This window comes from Brassica oleracea, chromosome C7 (genome assembly GCF_000695525.1).
Source record: "Brassica oleracea var. oleracea cultivar TO1000 chromosome C7, BOL, whole genome shotgun sequence".
In the NCBI taxonomy this organism is placed as follows: Eukaryota; Viridiplantae; Streptophyta; class Magnoliopsida; order Brassicales; family Brassicaceae; genus Brassica; species Brassica oleracea.
Window position 1 is genome coordinate 40,774,018 of NC_027754.1, and position 15,759 is coordinate 40,789,776.

Here is a 15,759-nt window from a genome sequence, read left to right on the forward strand (position 1 = left end):
CGGGTCCGTCCAAGTATAGAAAGGGCCTTCAAGGAAATAGGCTACTCTGGTCCTGTCTCCATCACTGCCTTTGCCGACCAAAAACAAACACCTGTTCACCACCTTCTTGCGCTCTCTTCCACTGGAGTCGATTTTTCACATACCCTTCCCTGTTAGTCCCCATTCCCCTGCTGTTATTTAATTATTAAGGTTTTAATTTTCAATTAATTTCCTTTTGTGTGAAACAGGGGTCCATTACAGTCGCATGATTACAGATTTTGAGAAATGGACAAAAAATAATCCTGCTCCGGCTTCAATTATGATCATATCGGATGAAGTGGCTTCGAGCAAGTACCGTTCAACATATATTTGCGGGAAACTACAAGAGAGTAATTACAACTGTTTTTTGGCTTATTCAGTTAGGCCTTTTGAAATGCCTGTCCTGGTCACTTCTGCTGAGTGGCTCTGGGATAACTTACTTGCAGGTGTTTGTTCTCTCATCTTCCATTACTACTACACTACCACCAAACTACTTAAGCTGATCTTTTTTTTTTCTTCCCCAGTTTCAGAGACAAAAAGACACATTCTTCACAAGTGCAGTGAAAGTGAAAGTGAAAGTTAAAGGGTTGTTGCATCATCTACCGGAATGTTTTGTTGCACATTGTGTTTATGTGATTGCAAAAGCCTCGATGATTTCAATAAGCATCTCTCAAGTAAAGAACACACAAAGGAGGTACGCATCCTCTCCCTCTGTATCAACAAATAGATTGTTTTAACTCTTTCTACTCGTTGTCAAACAGGAGAAGAGAATGACTTCGCATTCTCAATCCTTTCCTCACCGGCAAAGGCAGTATAAAATATCCAACTACTATGATGAGGCAAGTTTTTTTTCTTCTTAATAATAATAATATAGATTCTCAACAGAGTAAAATGTAAATACATGTCCAAATACTCATATGTTTCACTTCATTTATACTTGTTGTAGGTAGGATATCCTCCCAAGACCAAACGTATGAGGAAAGCAGCCCTGAAGGGGTTTTTTCTCCCGAGATCATTACGTTTTACTAGACGTTGAAACTGTGTTTACTAAAGTTATTATCTTCCATTCTAGTCTATGTTTTCTTTTTGAAGTATTTATTCTAGCTCGTTTCCTTTTGCTTATTTAACCCACTAACCCAGTGCTTGTATACATTTAAAATTAAACTGAATGGCGTCTTTTTCTTCTTCTTTTTTGAATTTCCGTTAGTACGATTATGAGTTAATGTGCAATTTAATCATATTTTAAAATTAATCTTTTACTTTTCGTGATATCACTACAAGAAACGACAGCTACATTCGTCATTAGCTTTGGAATTACGATGAATTAACAATGAATCCTAATTCATAGTTGTTCTTTTGACATTACAGAAGAATTATCGTACATTTGTCGTCCCATGAACCATTTGATTACTTAGGATTATTCCCAGGCAAGAAGAGGTGAAGTGGTCGGGGCGTAGACTTTCCAACTTTATAATTCTTGTTGTTGATACAATCATTTTCCTCAGATGACTCGCTTGGCGGTCCCTGAGACTGAGGGCTTCCTGGTCCACCACCACTGGCCGATGATGAACCTGAAGCTGAAGCTGGCTCGGGGTTATTCTCAACACGCGTTGCGCTCACTTTCACTTTCTCTGATACAAAGCTTCCAACTACGACCTATAATAAAAAACCACCCCAACCAAAATCAGTATCTTGCGAAGTAACTCAAATATAAAGGAATGGAGCAACCTGGACTTGTGACCGAGCAACTAGCATTCCAGCAACAAAACCCGCCAGAATCCGACCATCAGGACCAGCAATATGCACGTTCATGTCACTAGTTCTGGTCACAGTACCATTACTCTCAGTATTCAAGAAAGAACCTGACATAGCAATGATATCATATACGCCCTGCATATACAGATCAGAAGACCCTTAATCAGATAAAAACATTCCAGCAAAAGTACCGCACACAAGGACATGAAACTGTTACTACCTCATACTTAACAACTCCACTAGGATTGTTAGAGTGACGAAGCACCGCACTAGAAACAGCTCCCGAAGCTGAGAGAATACTAGACTCGAGTGGTCCTTGATTCGTAAAGGCCACTATCTTCGCAGCTATGTCCTGAGTATTTAATTAATTAATGGAAGATAAATCGAGTAAAATCTTGTCAAGTTCAAGATTAAAAAAGATATGCTTATACATTAGTACATTACCTCTCCAGCTTTGACGTTAATTAAATGAGGTGTCAACAGTGTTTCTGCTCCTCCTGCTCACACACACATAAACTGTAAGCAGTGATCAAGAAAAAGAAAGAAAGATGAGAGTCTTTTGAGTGTACCTAAATAAAGCTTCTTATTAAGGGAGCCATAAGAGCGACCTGATCTGCGCCCCTGCCCCGTTTAGCACTTGCACCTCCACCACCATCATCATCAATGACATCAGCGTACTTCCTCGGTCGTCCTCTGACCCTTCCTCTTTCTCGTCCTCGCTGCTCGTTCCTGAATTGCGTCGAGACGGAGGAAGGCGATCCCTCGATCCCGAGCGGTTGTTGAGGCTGGCGCTGCGAGAGAGCCCCGACAGATAAACGGTGTTGCATGGCCTGAGAAGTGGAGGAGGGACCGGTTAACGCGGCGGCGTTGCGGTTGTAGGAACCCGTTAGCGTCCCATGCGGTGGTTGTAGCTGCTGATGTTCGTTGGTTTCTTTAGAATCCATGGAAGACTAGAGAAAGCAAAGGAAGAAACTTTCTTGGAGAGATTCTGTTTTTTTTTTTTTTTTGAGAATATAGAGACGCGCGAGAAAGTGAAGGTTTTTTTGAGTTTTAAGCGAAAGCGTGTGAGCCAAGCTAACATGAGTTCTTATATAGTAGTGAGAAAGAGAGATGAGTTGCAGTATTTAACTTTGTTTATTTTACTTAGAAGTTAAATAATTTAACGAAATAAATTATTGGTTTATGGGTTTTCACTTCTCAGGGATTTAATTTTATCGTTTTTTGATATTTAATTAAATAAATATAAAGATATGCTTTATTTTTAGGATTTAGTTTGTAAATGTCAGGATAAGATTTAAGGAGGAAAAGGAGTTTGTTTTTAATGTGTCTTTGGATTTGGTGTCCACGTTAAACCAGAAGCTGTGAACATGTATGAACCTGAAAAACTAGAGAAGATGTTAGAGACAGCTAACAAAATGGTATTTGAGTGAGGTTTAGTGTGTTATCGTATGATTATTTAAGTAACCTAAAATTTCCATTTGGATAGGCGGTCTTGTCCAAGATTTTTTCTCTCCTATTGTTGACATCAATTTGAAACTAGGAAAATTAGTGTGAAAACTCACTTACAAACCAAACAGACGATAGATGGATTGCACTAGAGTTTTAATTACAACTCCATGCGCATACATTTTTAAGCTACAAAGACACTTTTGACCAGAAAACCAACACAACAAAAAAACAACAACAAAGAGGGAAAAGATCCAGACACTAACTTTGGTATTCATCTAAAAGCTACGAACGTTGACATTTACTTCCATGCGTGTACGTCCAAGTTCCTTGATTGTCGGCTACAAGTTCCCAATCCTAGTTTTGGTGTTATTCCCTCCAGTTACCTGAATTATTAATTTCCATCGTGAAGCCGTTTAGGTCACTGGATTAGTAGTGGAGTTTACTTAGTTAAGAGATTGCATTATATTCCTCGTGTATATTTGTTTTTATTTCCTACACTATGTTAGAGTTTTCTACTCTTTTGAATCAGGGACTAAGGTGATATACAAAACGGCTGAGGGTTGATGAAGATGGAGATTCGCGGATGAGTTTTTGGTAGAGGGAGACAAACGCAGAAAGATGATCACAACTTTAATAAGACTATGCCAAGAGCAAAATGTGAAATAAAACCTGCAAAAGTAAGAAGACTAGTTGTGTCTTCTGATAGTTGAACATCAAGGAATTCTACTTAATGAAATGATTTGGAACATAGAAGTTAGGACAGGTTTTTTTGTTTCATCAGCATTTCAAATCTCGGTATCAAACTATAGAGTATTAATTAGATTCTGAATGAGATTATGTTTTTGATTCTTGAGAAAAATAAGACTAGTTTTATAATTAGATAGACGCAATTGACTTTTGATTTTGTGTTTACACTTAATTTTGCATCGATTGGACTTTGTAATATGTGTTACTAGTTCTTTGTGTTTATACTACTTCTTTGTGTTTCTACACATGATATGATCAATCTCTTTTGGTTTACTAAACAAGAACCAAAGTTTCTTTTTGTTGGTAATTTCATTTTCTTCAACTATCTTTTCTTCTGACACGAGGAGAGAACCCACATGAGTGACGTGGACAACACACGAGAAATCTGAAATCTCATAAGCTCAACAACACAACACCCTAAAGTAGAGAAACAGCTGTTAAGTTTGCAAACAAAGATCCCACCATGACACAGAACACTACAAAGAGAATCGTATATTTAAATATTTATTGGTCATTTTGATAACTTAACTTATACGAGTTGATGTCTTGGCCAAAAACAAATTAACTTAAACACATTTTTTTTTAAATATCATCAAAATAAACTAAAAAAATAAATCAGCCAGTCATCAGAAAAATCTGTAATATAAAATTAGTCATAATTTTTGATAAAATAAAGTAAACTTATAAATAGCAAAACATCTTTAAAAATTATAATATCTTACATTTTGAATAATATGTGACTACAAACTCCATTTGTAAAAGCAACCTTTTATAAATATGTAAACAACCCATCACCCATCTTGATTTTCTTGCACTTGTTCCATTTTGCAACAATGAACGTAATTTTTTTAAATAATAGAATCAGTGGAGTTGGTTGTTCGAATGCGGCGCTAACCGGAGTTGGGATCATTAGAAATTCATAATCATATAAAACCAAGAACCTTATTTTATTAAAGAAAATTGAAACGTATTCTAATCAGGTTAACCAACAGCCACATAGAAGAAGAAAAGACGATTTTCTTTGGACGGTGAATTCATAACTGTATTTCCAACAAATTCATTTTAATGAGTTGTGTATGTATCAACTCAAAAGTCGTAACCCGTGTGAACATTAATACTGTTCACGTTCATTTTTCCCTTTTTGGTGGAAGAATACGGTAAGAGAGACGCTACATTTCGTGAAAATACTATTTTTTAAACAATATTTCTCCAAGCCGAAGCAGTAAGAACATTATAATATATTGATTCATGTTTTTTTTCAGTTTATTTCGGACTTAATTATTTTCTATAAATTTAAATCTTGTTCCAGAAAATATAAATTTAAATCTATCTTGCCAAATAGACGTTGCAATACAGCAAATTAACTTAACAGTTAAAAAAATGAAATATTAAATTGTGTAGTCCACTAATTTGTTAACTATGAATAGCTTAGATATTATGAATTTTACATAGCGGTTTCGTATTTAGTGATTAAACGTGGCATTTAGTTTGCGTAATGTGATTTACAACTCAATTTGTAAAATTAGTTCTCCCCGTGCAATAAAAAGAAGGTATACATGTGTTATGTGTCAACGTTGGTACTGCTTTTAAGGATCCAAAATGTCAACTTTAGTTGAGATATTGATAACTTGTTAAAGACTTCTCTTTTTTATAAGAAAAAAATTATATGCTTTAGACTGTATTATATTTATCACCAGTATGTTTCCTAATGAAACCTTGTAACGTTTATGGTTTGACATAATATACAATTTGAGTTTGGGTTCGTGTAGATTGTTTGCATTTGTTTTATTGGTGTTGTAAATAGAAGTTCGTGTCAGGACTCTACATATTTAATCTCTTTTTGACCTAATACAAAGTGATAACCAATTCTCATTCCTTGCATACATAATCAATGTGATAAAAAAGCTACTAGTAGTATGATTTAGTTATGTTCGACTAATTAATGTAACTAAAATGTGTATGTCCTACTTTTGCATATAGTCTAAGATAACAACGTTAATTTGTAATTAAGGACTAGTTTTTCGAACTATCTTTTTAACAATATTAGTTTTCATCGGATGACACATGCATATTAATATTTTTTTTGAACTAAGCATATTAATATATTATTATACAGTGCAAATGTTAATATCTAAGAATAATAATAGGCTCTCATATTTTATAATTAGTAATTTAGTACTATTATGGAACGTGTATGTTAGTTTAGTATATTTTTCAGTAACTTTTGACTTCTTATTTCGATCTCGTGAATAAAATAGAAAAAGGTACTTCAATTAATATCAACATCAATATTTGCCAGTCATGTGAAACCCATCAATCTAATCTTTAATCACTTGCCACAAGAGAATATTATTTATGTACCTATTAAAGGTAATTATGTAAAAGTATATACACAGATAGAGGTAAAAATGTAACATCAGGAGGGTATTATATTTATTAGGAGTGTTGAATAGAGTTTCTTTTTGTATTTTTTACAAATAATAATCGCTAAAATTAAAAAGAAATCAGTATTTTCTCCAAAAAAAAATCAGTACGCGATAAATAGAATAAAATGACCATTAAGGGAAATTGCAAAATGATATTTTATTTCTCATCAGAATGTAAAAACATCAAAATAAATTAACATATAAAATCATGCGACAGGTAAATTTTTTTACGAATCGATACCTAATAAATGAAATTCTCGTAGTTCAACCAATACATCACACGTATTAACAATTATGTACGCAAACCATAGATCCCCATCACTCTATATATACACATATACACACACACAAAGAGCTATATATAGAGAGTAGCACAATAACAACACATTCTATTACAAAAAGAGAGAGAGAAAAAAATATAGAACCACTTTCTCTCCTTCAAAATGTCCAACAAGGTTCACGTAGGAAGCACTGAGATGGAGGAAGGTTTGAGAAATAACAAGTGGAAAGTTTTAGAACCTTCCGAGAAAATCAAGAAGATTCCGAAAAGGCTTTGGGATGTCGGAAAAGAAGATCCAAGAAGAGTAATACATGCCCTTAAAGTAGGTATTTCCTTGACACTTGTCTCTTTGTTATATCTCATGGAGCCTCTCTTCAAAGACATTGGGAGCAATGCGATTTGGGCTGTCATGACCGTCGTCGTCGTTCTCGAGTTCTCTGCCGGTAAGTGTAGCCAAATGTCAATGATCCTTTTATTGTACATACAATTTGAATTCATTAATATAGCAATTTCATTAGTGTCATATATATAACATGTGATGGATTTCTTGATTCTTTAGGTGCAACGTTGTGCAAAGGGCTTAACAGAGGATTAGGAACACTAATCGCAGGGTCTTTGACATTTTTCATTGAGTTTGTTGCTAATGATTCTGGAAAAGTTCTTCGAGCTATCTTCATTGGCACTGCTGTTTTCATCATTGGTATGTGTTTTTCTATATATTTACCCTTTTATTGTATAACAACTTTAGGTGTATACGCCTGATTATTTTGTATAAATTTCAAGAATATTAGTTGAGTTTCCGTTCTTTGAACATGCAGCATGATCATATATCATCTGTGGTAAATAGCATGAAATGGATTTTGTTATCCAGTTTATAATTTTCTAAACCTAAACTAATCTTTTTGAAATTAGAGACATTTCTGTATATTAAGTTCTAACAATAAAACTACTAAAATTTGTGTCTCTTCTAAATTATTACAGGAGCGGCTGCAACATATATAAGGTTTATACCGTATATAAAGAAGAATTACGATTATGGTGTTGTGATATTTCTCTTGACGTTCAATCTCATAACGGTTTCAAGCTACAGAGTAGACAGTGTTATAACCATAGCACACGATAGATTCTACACTATAGTTATCGGTTGCGGAATATGTCTTTTCATGAGCCTTCTTGTTTTTCCTATTTGGTCCGGTGAAGATCTACACAAGACCACCGTCGGTAAACTCCAAGGCCTCTCTCGCTCTATAGAAGGTACATATATAACGTATGTAATATTAGTTAAACATCTTAGAAAATAACATAATTCATATCCATTTTTAATATAATCTTTTATTTTGTAGCATGTGTGAGCGAGTACTTTGAGGAGAAAGAGAAAGAAACATCAGATTCAAAAGACAGAATCTATGAAGGGTATCAAGCTGTTTTGGATTCTAAATCCATTGATGAAACACTGGTAAATCTTTTTATAGTTCTTTAATTGAGAATAAATAAATTAGAATAAAAACCCACAAAATAATATAATTTTATGAAATAAAGGCATTATATGCAAACTGGGAGCCAAGACACACGAGACGATGTCATAGATTCCCATGTCAACAATATGTGAAAGTTGGAGCTGTTCTTCGCCAATTTGGTTACACTGTCGTTGCTCTTCACGGTTGTTTACAAACTGAGATCCAAGTACGTATAATTATATATTAGTAAAATACATGTTTTAGGTTAAGTTGAATTAAACTAAATTAAATGATCTTTACTTTGTTAATTTTCTTTCAAGACTCCAAGATCTGTTCGCGCTCTTTTCAAAGATCCTTGTGTAAGATTAGCCGGAGAAGTATGCAAAGCTTTGTCGGAACTCGCCGATAGCATCTCCAACCACCGTCACTGTTCGCCTGAGATTCTCTCCGATCATCTCCACGTGGCACTCCAAGACCTTAACTCGGCTATCAAGTCACAGCCTAAACTCTTCCTCGGCTCCAATCTGCATCGTCACAACAATAAACACCAAAACGCAGTTTCACAACGCAACCGTGCAAACGCCGTTTCGCTGTCTAGCTTCAGGACGGACACGTCAGCTTTGATGGAGTACAGGAGATCGTTCAAGAACAATAATAGGTCCGAGACGACGTCGGCGGGAGAGAGGAGGATGTTACGGCCGCAGCTGAGTAAAATAGCGGTGATGACGAGCCTTGAGTTCTCGGAGGCTTTGCCGTTCGCGGCGTTTGTGTCGTTGCTGGTGGAGATGGTGGCGAGGCTTGATAATGTGATAGAGGAAGTGGAGGAGTTGGGAAGGATCGCATGTTTTAAGGAGTATGATAACACGCGTGATCCGACGGCTGACGATGTCCGGTGCGAAAAACCGGCGAATGTTGTGATCAGTGTCGGCGCCGCGGAATAATTTTATTTAATTCATCCGATCGTTCTAACGACGAATTGATTATGGGGTTCGATTTTAGGTGTATATTTGAAAAAGATAGAGACTTATTCATCCGATCGTTATAACGACGAATCGATTATGGGGTTCGATTTGGTTCAGTATGATTCATCCGATCGGTATATTTTTACAATAGAAAAAATCTAAAAATATTTTTTATAAAGTAACTTTATAAATTAATAAAAGATCATATTTACAATACTATTAACTGTAGTATTTAGTTATTGTTGTAAAAAAAAAAATTAACTGTAGTAAGTTACAACGATTGTTTCGAGAAACAGAGTTACTCAGTTGTGCTCAAACTCTGGTTTTTCTTTTTCCTTTTCTGAATTAATTAATCGTTTAATGATGGTGGAGAATAAATGTCTAAGATTCCTCACATTAGTCCTGAAATGGAACCGTATCTATACTATTATTTAAGAAGTGATTTTGATGATTTGTCACATTATTCATAATTGTAGGATGTGTCATTAATTTTAATAAATAAATTATAAAACTATCAGTTTTAATGAACAATTTTAGTGATTATCTTAATTTATTAATTAACAGAGATTAAAAAAATCTATCAAAACTTTAAATGTAACTAATTTTCTTTTAATAATGAAATATATAATATTTTTACAAATCTATACTATTATTTAAGAAGTGATTTTGCTGATTTGTCACATTCTTCATAATTTTAGGATGTGTCATTAATTTTAATAAATAAATTATAAAACTATCAGTTTTAATGAACAATTTTAGTGATTATCTTAATATATTAATTAACAGAGATTAAAAAATTATATCAAAACTTTAAATGTAACTAATTTCCTTTAATAATGAAATAGATAATATTTTACAAAAGAAAAGCATTTATGATAACTACGATATATGATCTACATAAATATTTGATATTATCTTATTTATTATTTTACAAAAAAATTATCCGTTTTATATGTTAAAAAGAGTTATATTGTTCATGGTTTCGTAAGTTATATATTGTTTTGTATTTTGTTAACATTAGCTCATCAGTCCCAAAAAAAAGATAACATTTTTCATGGTTACAATAGAACAAGTCCCAACCTTTTAAAGGTGTATGTAATTTATTACTTTTTGTTTATAGGTGAGTAGTTAAAAAGAAAAAAATCTCAGGTTTTAACTGGTGTATGTAATTTAATATTTTTAGCTATCACAATAAAAACTTTTTATGCTTATACTCCAGCGATACAAGCTTAATGCTCGATTACAAATCGTAATAAGAAACATACTAATGGCAAACTTACAAAAAAGAAAAAGATGAATATTTTGAAACATAAAAGATCACTTGAACATTCTCAAAATAATGGTTCTAATCATGTATATAAAATATATAATTTGAAGAAACGTCATGATATATGATTTCGTTTTATTTTGTGACTATAAATTCAAATACTGACCAATGATATTTTTCATAATTTCAGGTAATTTTTTTTTAAAGGAATTTTGATCAAAATGATTTTTTTAATGAGTAGTTTCACTATCGGTGACTATACCACATAAAATAGAATGAAACCTTTACCTTTTAAGATAAAACTCTATAGAACAACCAAAATCCCTTCTTGTGATGATCTCCCAAAAAAGTTGGCAAATAGTTATTTCAAGGAATTAAAAAAAAAAATTAGAACGTCAATATGAAAAGAAAGTTTTAGTCCGTGAGTTTTTTATATCAATTTTTGTTTTTATTGATGTGTCATGTTTATGTTATTTATGTTCATCGGTTCTTCGTTCTAATGTTTTGAGTTTTAGACATTATTGGTGAAGTTTTGAATGTTTGACCTTTAGAAGATCTTCAATTAAATTAAAATTAACTATTAGTGACACAATGTAGATTTTATGAGACGTTTAATCTAATTTTATATCATTTAATTTTTATAACATAATGATTTGAATATTTAATATGTAATGATACATGTTTAACATGCACATTGTGGTTTGGATATGCAAATCAAGTATAATATTTCTTTAAATCAGTCTTAAAAATCACTGGTGATATGTATTATTGAATTTTTATCTGAATTCTCTACATAGTTATTTATGTCCAAAAATATGTATTTCTTCGTATTTTTAATAACATGAGATGAGTATGATTTCACTTGAACCGCCCAAAATAAACTCTAGAATTTTTAAAATATTTCGCATCTACCTTTATTTAGGACACTAAATAAGCAAAAAAAACTCTAAAACTATGGTACTTGAGCCAAAAAGGTTAAAATTAGACAAATGTAATCGCTCTTCAATATTAAAAAAAAATGTTAAATTTGGATTCAATCAAGCAAATCATTCAACTTCGATACAGAAGAATCGTGTATAAAAAAGAAAAATAAGTCCATATAATAAGCAATTAAGATTTGGTTAAAACCCCCAAAAACATACAGAAAAGAATTTAATATTTATATCTAATTAAATAAATTAGTATAAGTATACAAATTAACATTAATAGAAAATTATTAAGAACATATATTAGCCCGCAGAAATGCGGGCCCACACGTAGTTCATTTATAATTAACATTTGGGAAGAAAAATAAAGGAAATAATCTTCAAAAATAAAGGGCCCAACCGGGTTTGAACCGGTGACCTATTGATCTGCAGTCAATTGCTCTACCACTGAGCTATGGACCCAATTTAATAAGAATGTACACTAAGAGCACCTCCAATGTACACTTCTATAATTTTCTCTAAAATAGATCTTCTATTATAGAGGTGAAAATGCTCCAATGTATGCCTCTATAATATAGTTTCTCTGTTTTAGATGAAAATACAGAGGAAAATTACTTTTTGCCTATATATTTAGAGGTGAAAATAGCATATCTCTATATTTTTCCCGTATAAATAGAGGAACTCTATTATAAAGACATACATAGGAACATTTTTACCTCTATAATATAGTTTTTCTATTTTAGGAGAAAATATAGAGATAGAAATAGAAGTGGGTTAGAGATGGTCTAATACTACAAAATTACAAAATTTTAAGGGACGCAAATATTCTTGGAAATTTTCTAAAATGAAATGTAAAAAGTTCTTATGAGAAAAAAATATCCCAAAACTCTCAGAAATGTAAAAAAAAAACATACTAAAGATGACAACAATTACACTTGCAAAACCCAAAAAAATCCCAAATCTTAAACATAAAGTCACGAATCACAAATATTATTCATAAAGTAACCGTACTTGATGCTATCTATTAATGAACTTCTTAATAGCATCTCCAACCTAAGACTTCATTCTAAGGAAAGCAAAATCTCAAAATAAAGATTTGAAAATAGGATATTCCAACTATAAATCCTCAATAAATTCTTAAAAATTTATTTATTTGCGTTATATTCCTTGATATTAAAAAAATTACTAATATTTATGAAAAAAATAACTATAAAAAGCAAAAAAAAAGATTGTTTTAAGGATTTGAAATTGGATTGTAATGACACAGAACCTCAAAATTAGTAGTTCTGAGCTCATGGGTTTTGCTCCGGATTGTAATGACACATAACTTCAAAATTGTTTTGAAGATTTGAGGTTGGATTGGAGGTGGTCCGAGCTCATGGTCTACATTTGTAGTTCTGAATCGTCGTAATCTTCTTTCCCAAATCCCCTTTATGGATTTTCAAAAACTATGTATCTAGATAACTTATAAAATATGAAAAAAATAGTCTCGAATTTATTGGTTTTCTTATACAAGTGATTGCTATCATTACCAAAGTTGGTGTAAAGGCTATAAGTTATGTCCAATTAATGATTGGGAGACATATCATATCGGAACGTAAAATAAGACTATCATATAACAAATTAGGAATATAAAATAGTCATTCACAGCATACAATATATTAATTAGTAAAATCAAAACCAAAAAGGCAAAACCAATATATATATTCTAAAATAAAATTCAAGAAACTCCAAATTTATGCAAACCAATTTTATCTTCTTCGAGGACTCCAACATTAAAAGGCGTTTTTGTCCTGAAGAAACCCACACATTTCCTTCTACCTAGAAAAGGTTTGAGTAATCGAATGAACCGGTTTGGTCGTATTCATAATTTGGCCAGTAACCGGTTTGCACTGATTGATCAATGTTCAAATAAGAACTCTCTGGAAATCCCATTTGGTGGTTCGCCCCATTGACTGGAAAATGGTAGTTGGGAAGGTATTCAGAAGCACCCTCTTGAATTTGAGAATAATCCTACATTTAAATTTCACAAGACCAAATCAGACGAGTGCTTGTGTATACAAAACTGTTTTGGTTTAGATAAGAGTACGTACTTTTGAGGAATCAAGGATGAAATCAGGCGAAATCCAAATGCTAGAAGTTTCGTTTGTAGTTAAAGAAGGCTTGAAAGATTGAAACTGCGTCGTTTCATCTCGACATGGAGAGGTCGCAAGGCTAGAGCAACCTGAACCAATAGCTTGTTCGTTTTTATTTTTCAAAGTTTTGGTCTTAAGTCCGTTCTTCTTGACTACACGACATAACACAAAAGCTCCCTGAAATTCCAACATATATATACATATATATATATGGTTCTTAGGTGTCTTTCCATTAAATTAAAGGGATGAAGATATGGAAACATATTATAAATTCCTTACCTTGAAATTTGGTGATTTTTGAGAAAGATCGTCATCGCAAAGGCGATATTCATGCATAAACCAGATAGTTCTATCACCCAATGGGGCACGACCTTCATAGAAAACTAGTGTCTTCCGGTATCCGATTGTAGCACCGGATGATTTACAAGAGATTTGCCGATCTTTACCGGTTGCTTTCCAATAACCTGCTTTTGTAGCCCTATTGGTTCGAGAACCATTTGGATATTTTTTGTCCCTTGGACAGAAAAAGAACCATTCCATATCTCTATTGGGTAGGAACGATTTATCTAAAACAACAAAGATAGAAATTAAAGAAGATAACAATTAGATATAAATTTTTGAATGATATTAATTCAAACAATTTTTTTCTTTAGATTACCTGGTAACTCCCAAGGATCGAATTTATATAAATCGATAACAGGAATGACTTCAAGCTCAATCTCGAGACCTTCTACTTTTCTACTCAAGTAATAGCCTATGAGCTCTTCATCAGTTGGATGAAATCTAAATCCTGGAGGTAGACATGAACTTCCCATTTGCATGTTTCACACTTGTTGCTCGTGACACAAGAGAGATTTAGCGATCAAATCTACTAAATATTTTGAAAATCCAGAAATAAAAACTTTTTTCGACACTTGATTTGTTCTTAAGAAAAGCTTGCAACTCACATTGATTGCATTCTTTTTGTGACAAGATCATTGTCCGGAAAAAATCGTATGATTACAATTAGAAAATAAATCAGCGCAATGACCCCAAGTTCCTCTTTTTACTACTGAGAAAAACAATAGACACAAAATTAAGGAAAAAAAATATGGGAATAACGAAGAGTAATAGACTATATTTTGAATTTGAGGGCAGATGTAATTGCGACGGGTCAAAGACACTGGCTGGAGAAAAAGGTGCTCTTATTTTAAATCAGAGAGTAGCTATATAAGAAACCAAAAGTGATTAGTGAGTAATCAAACTAGGAGAATGATTAAGAGAAGACAAAGGTGGTAGAGTGTTGAATGGTTGTGAAGCATTTGATATATATAGCACAATGTTTGAGCTATGGGGCATATTTAATTAATTAATTAATATATGTGGATTGATTAAGGGATTAATTATATATGTATTATTTTATAATGCCATTTTAAAATCCAGAAGAAAAACAACGAGACACACCGAAAGCACACATAAAGACATTGCTTGTCTAAAGAGTTCCCAAAATTCCAAAAGAACCTGGACCTACCTGGTCTCAAAAGTTATTAGACGTGTTCACACACACGCTTCAAGAAAAATCCATCCCATAATATCGATTCAGTTTTCAACTAAATAATACGTGGGTTCATTTTATGAAACGATGAATTTGTTTTTATGTCAATTCTATATATCATGCTATTAATGTACAGAAATGTTATCTATCACTTTTTGATTGTTATTTACCGTCAAGTTTGCTATATACTATATGACATGTAAGTTAAAAACTAATTAAAATATTTATTAACCTGCCCAAAATATTATATCACTTTGTTTTTTTTTTTAAAAAAGGCATAATATTCTATCACTTTGTGATTGTTGTTTAACATATTTTTTTCATTCCAAATATTTTATCTGCTTTTATTATACTTTATGTTATTCCGCTATTGATTTGAGATGTATATTAGTCATCACCATTATTTTTTTTTTCTGTCCCTTCAGATATTTAATATGAAACCCGTGTTTCTACAGATTTATGAATGTTCGAGTTTTCGACCTGGTTTCTCACAACAAAGGCATTTAGAATGAAATTTTAGTCTGAATCCAATATCACTTAACTTTTCGGTCATAAAAACCGGTTCTGATGCTTTTTGGCATTTTATATTGTACCCAAAACAAATTTTTTTTTTTTTTCCATCTATTTAGTTTTATTGATGGGTCAACAGAGCATAAAGCCCAGTACAAAATAGCATAAAGCCCGAGAAAACAAAACAGTAAAGTCCGTCAGGGGCAAAAACAAAACAAGCCCAAGGCCCAAAGTCATAAACTGAACGGTGCCACTACTGTACACGCGTCCAGCAACACTCTTGCCCGCACACG

The 15,759-nt window shown here is 32.7% G+C and overlaps 4 protein-coding genes and 1 non-coding gene across 5 annotated transcripts in view; 2 read left to right on the plus strand and 3 right to left on the minus strand.

The window, feature by feature from the left end:
* LOC106301453 overlaps positions 1-863 on the plus strand; it is a 10,226-nt gene extending 9,363 nt beyond the window's left edge. Inside the window, exons 4-7 of the transcript XR_001262202.1 lie at positions 50-151; positions 228-464; positions 543-712; positions 780-863. The gene's annotated coding sequence lies outside the window, so the exon portion shown is untranslated. The remainder of the gene's footprint in view (positions 1-49; positions 152-227; positions 465-542; positions 713-779) is intronic.
* Positions 864-1,425: 562 nt separating this feature from the next.
* LOC106303302 (AT-hook motif nuclear-localized protein 13-like) lies at positions 1,426-2,717 on the minus strand. The gene is made up of 5 exons (XM_013739612.1): positions 2,411-2,717; positions 2,218-2,270; positions 1,994-2,125; positions 1,747-1,908; positions 1,426-1,674 (listed from the first exon to the last, which is right to left on the minus strand). Exons 1-5 carry the CDS (start codon positions 2,715-2,717, stop codon positions 1,426-1,428), a joined length of 903 nt encoding a protein of 300 aa, XP_013595066.1.
* Positions 2,718-6,775: 4,058 nt separating this feature from the next.
* Positions 6,776-9,305, plus strand: LOC106302038 (aluminum-activated malate transporter 12). The gene is made up of 6 exons (XM_013738552.1): positions 6,776-7,118; positions 7,235-7,375; positions 7,657-7,929; positions 8,019-8,131; positions 8,215-8,358; positions 8,453-9,305. The coding sequence occupies exons 1-6, from the start codon at positions 6,839-6,841 to the stop codon at positions 9,071-9,073; spliced, it is 1,572 nt and encodes a 523-aa protein (XP_013594006.1). The 5' UTR covers positions 6,776-6,838; the 3' UTR covers positions 9,074-9,305.
* A 2,372-nt stretch (positions 9,306-11,677) lies between these two features.
* Positions 11,678-11,749, minus strand: TRNAC-GCA. The gene has a single exon. It is a non-coding gene; the product is annotated as a tRNA-Cys (tRNA).
* A 1,250-nt stretch (positions 11,750-12,999) lies between these two features.
* LOC106304882 (NAC domain-containing protein 86) lies at positions 13,000-14,677 on the minus strand. The gene is made up of 4 exons (XM_013741271.1): positions 14,081-14,677; positions 13,702-13,988; positions 13,381-13,599; positions 13,000-13,300 (listed from the first exon to the last, which is right to left on the minus strand). Exons 1-4 carry the CDS (start codon positions 14,241-14,243, stop codon positions 13,109-13,111), a joined length of 861 nt encoding a protein of 286 aa, XP_013596725.1. The 5' UTR covers positions 14,244-14,677; the 3' UTR covers positions 13,000-13,108.
* Positions 14,678-15,759: the final 1,082 nt, after the last annotated feature.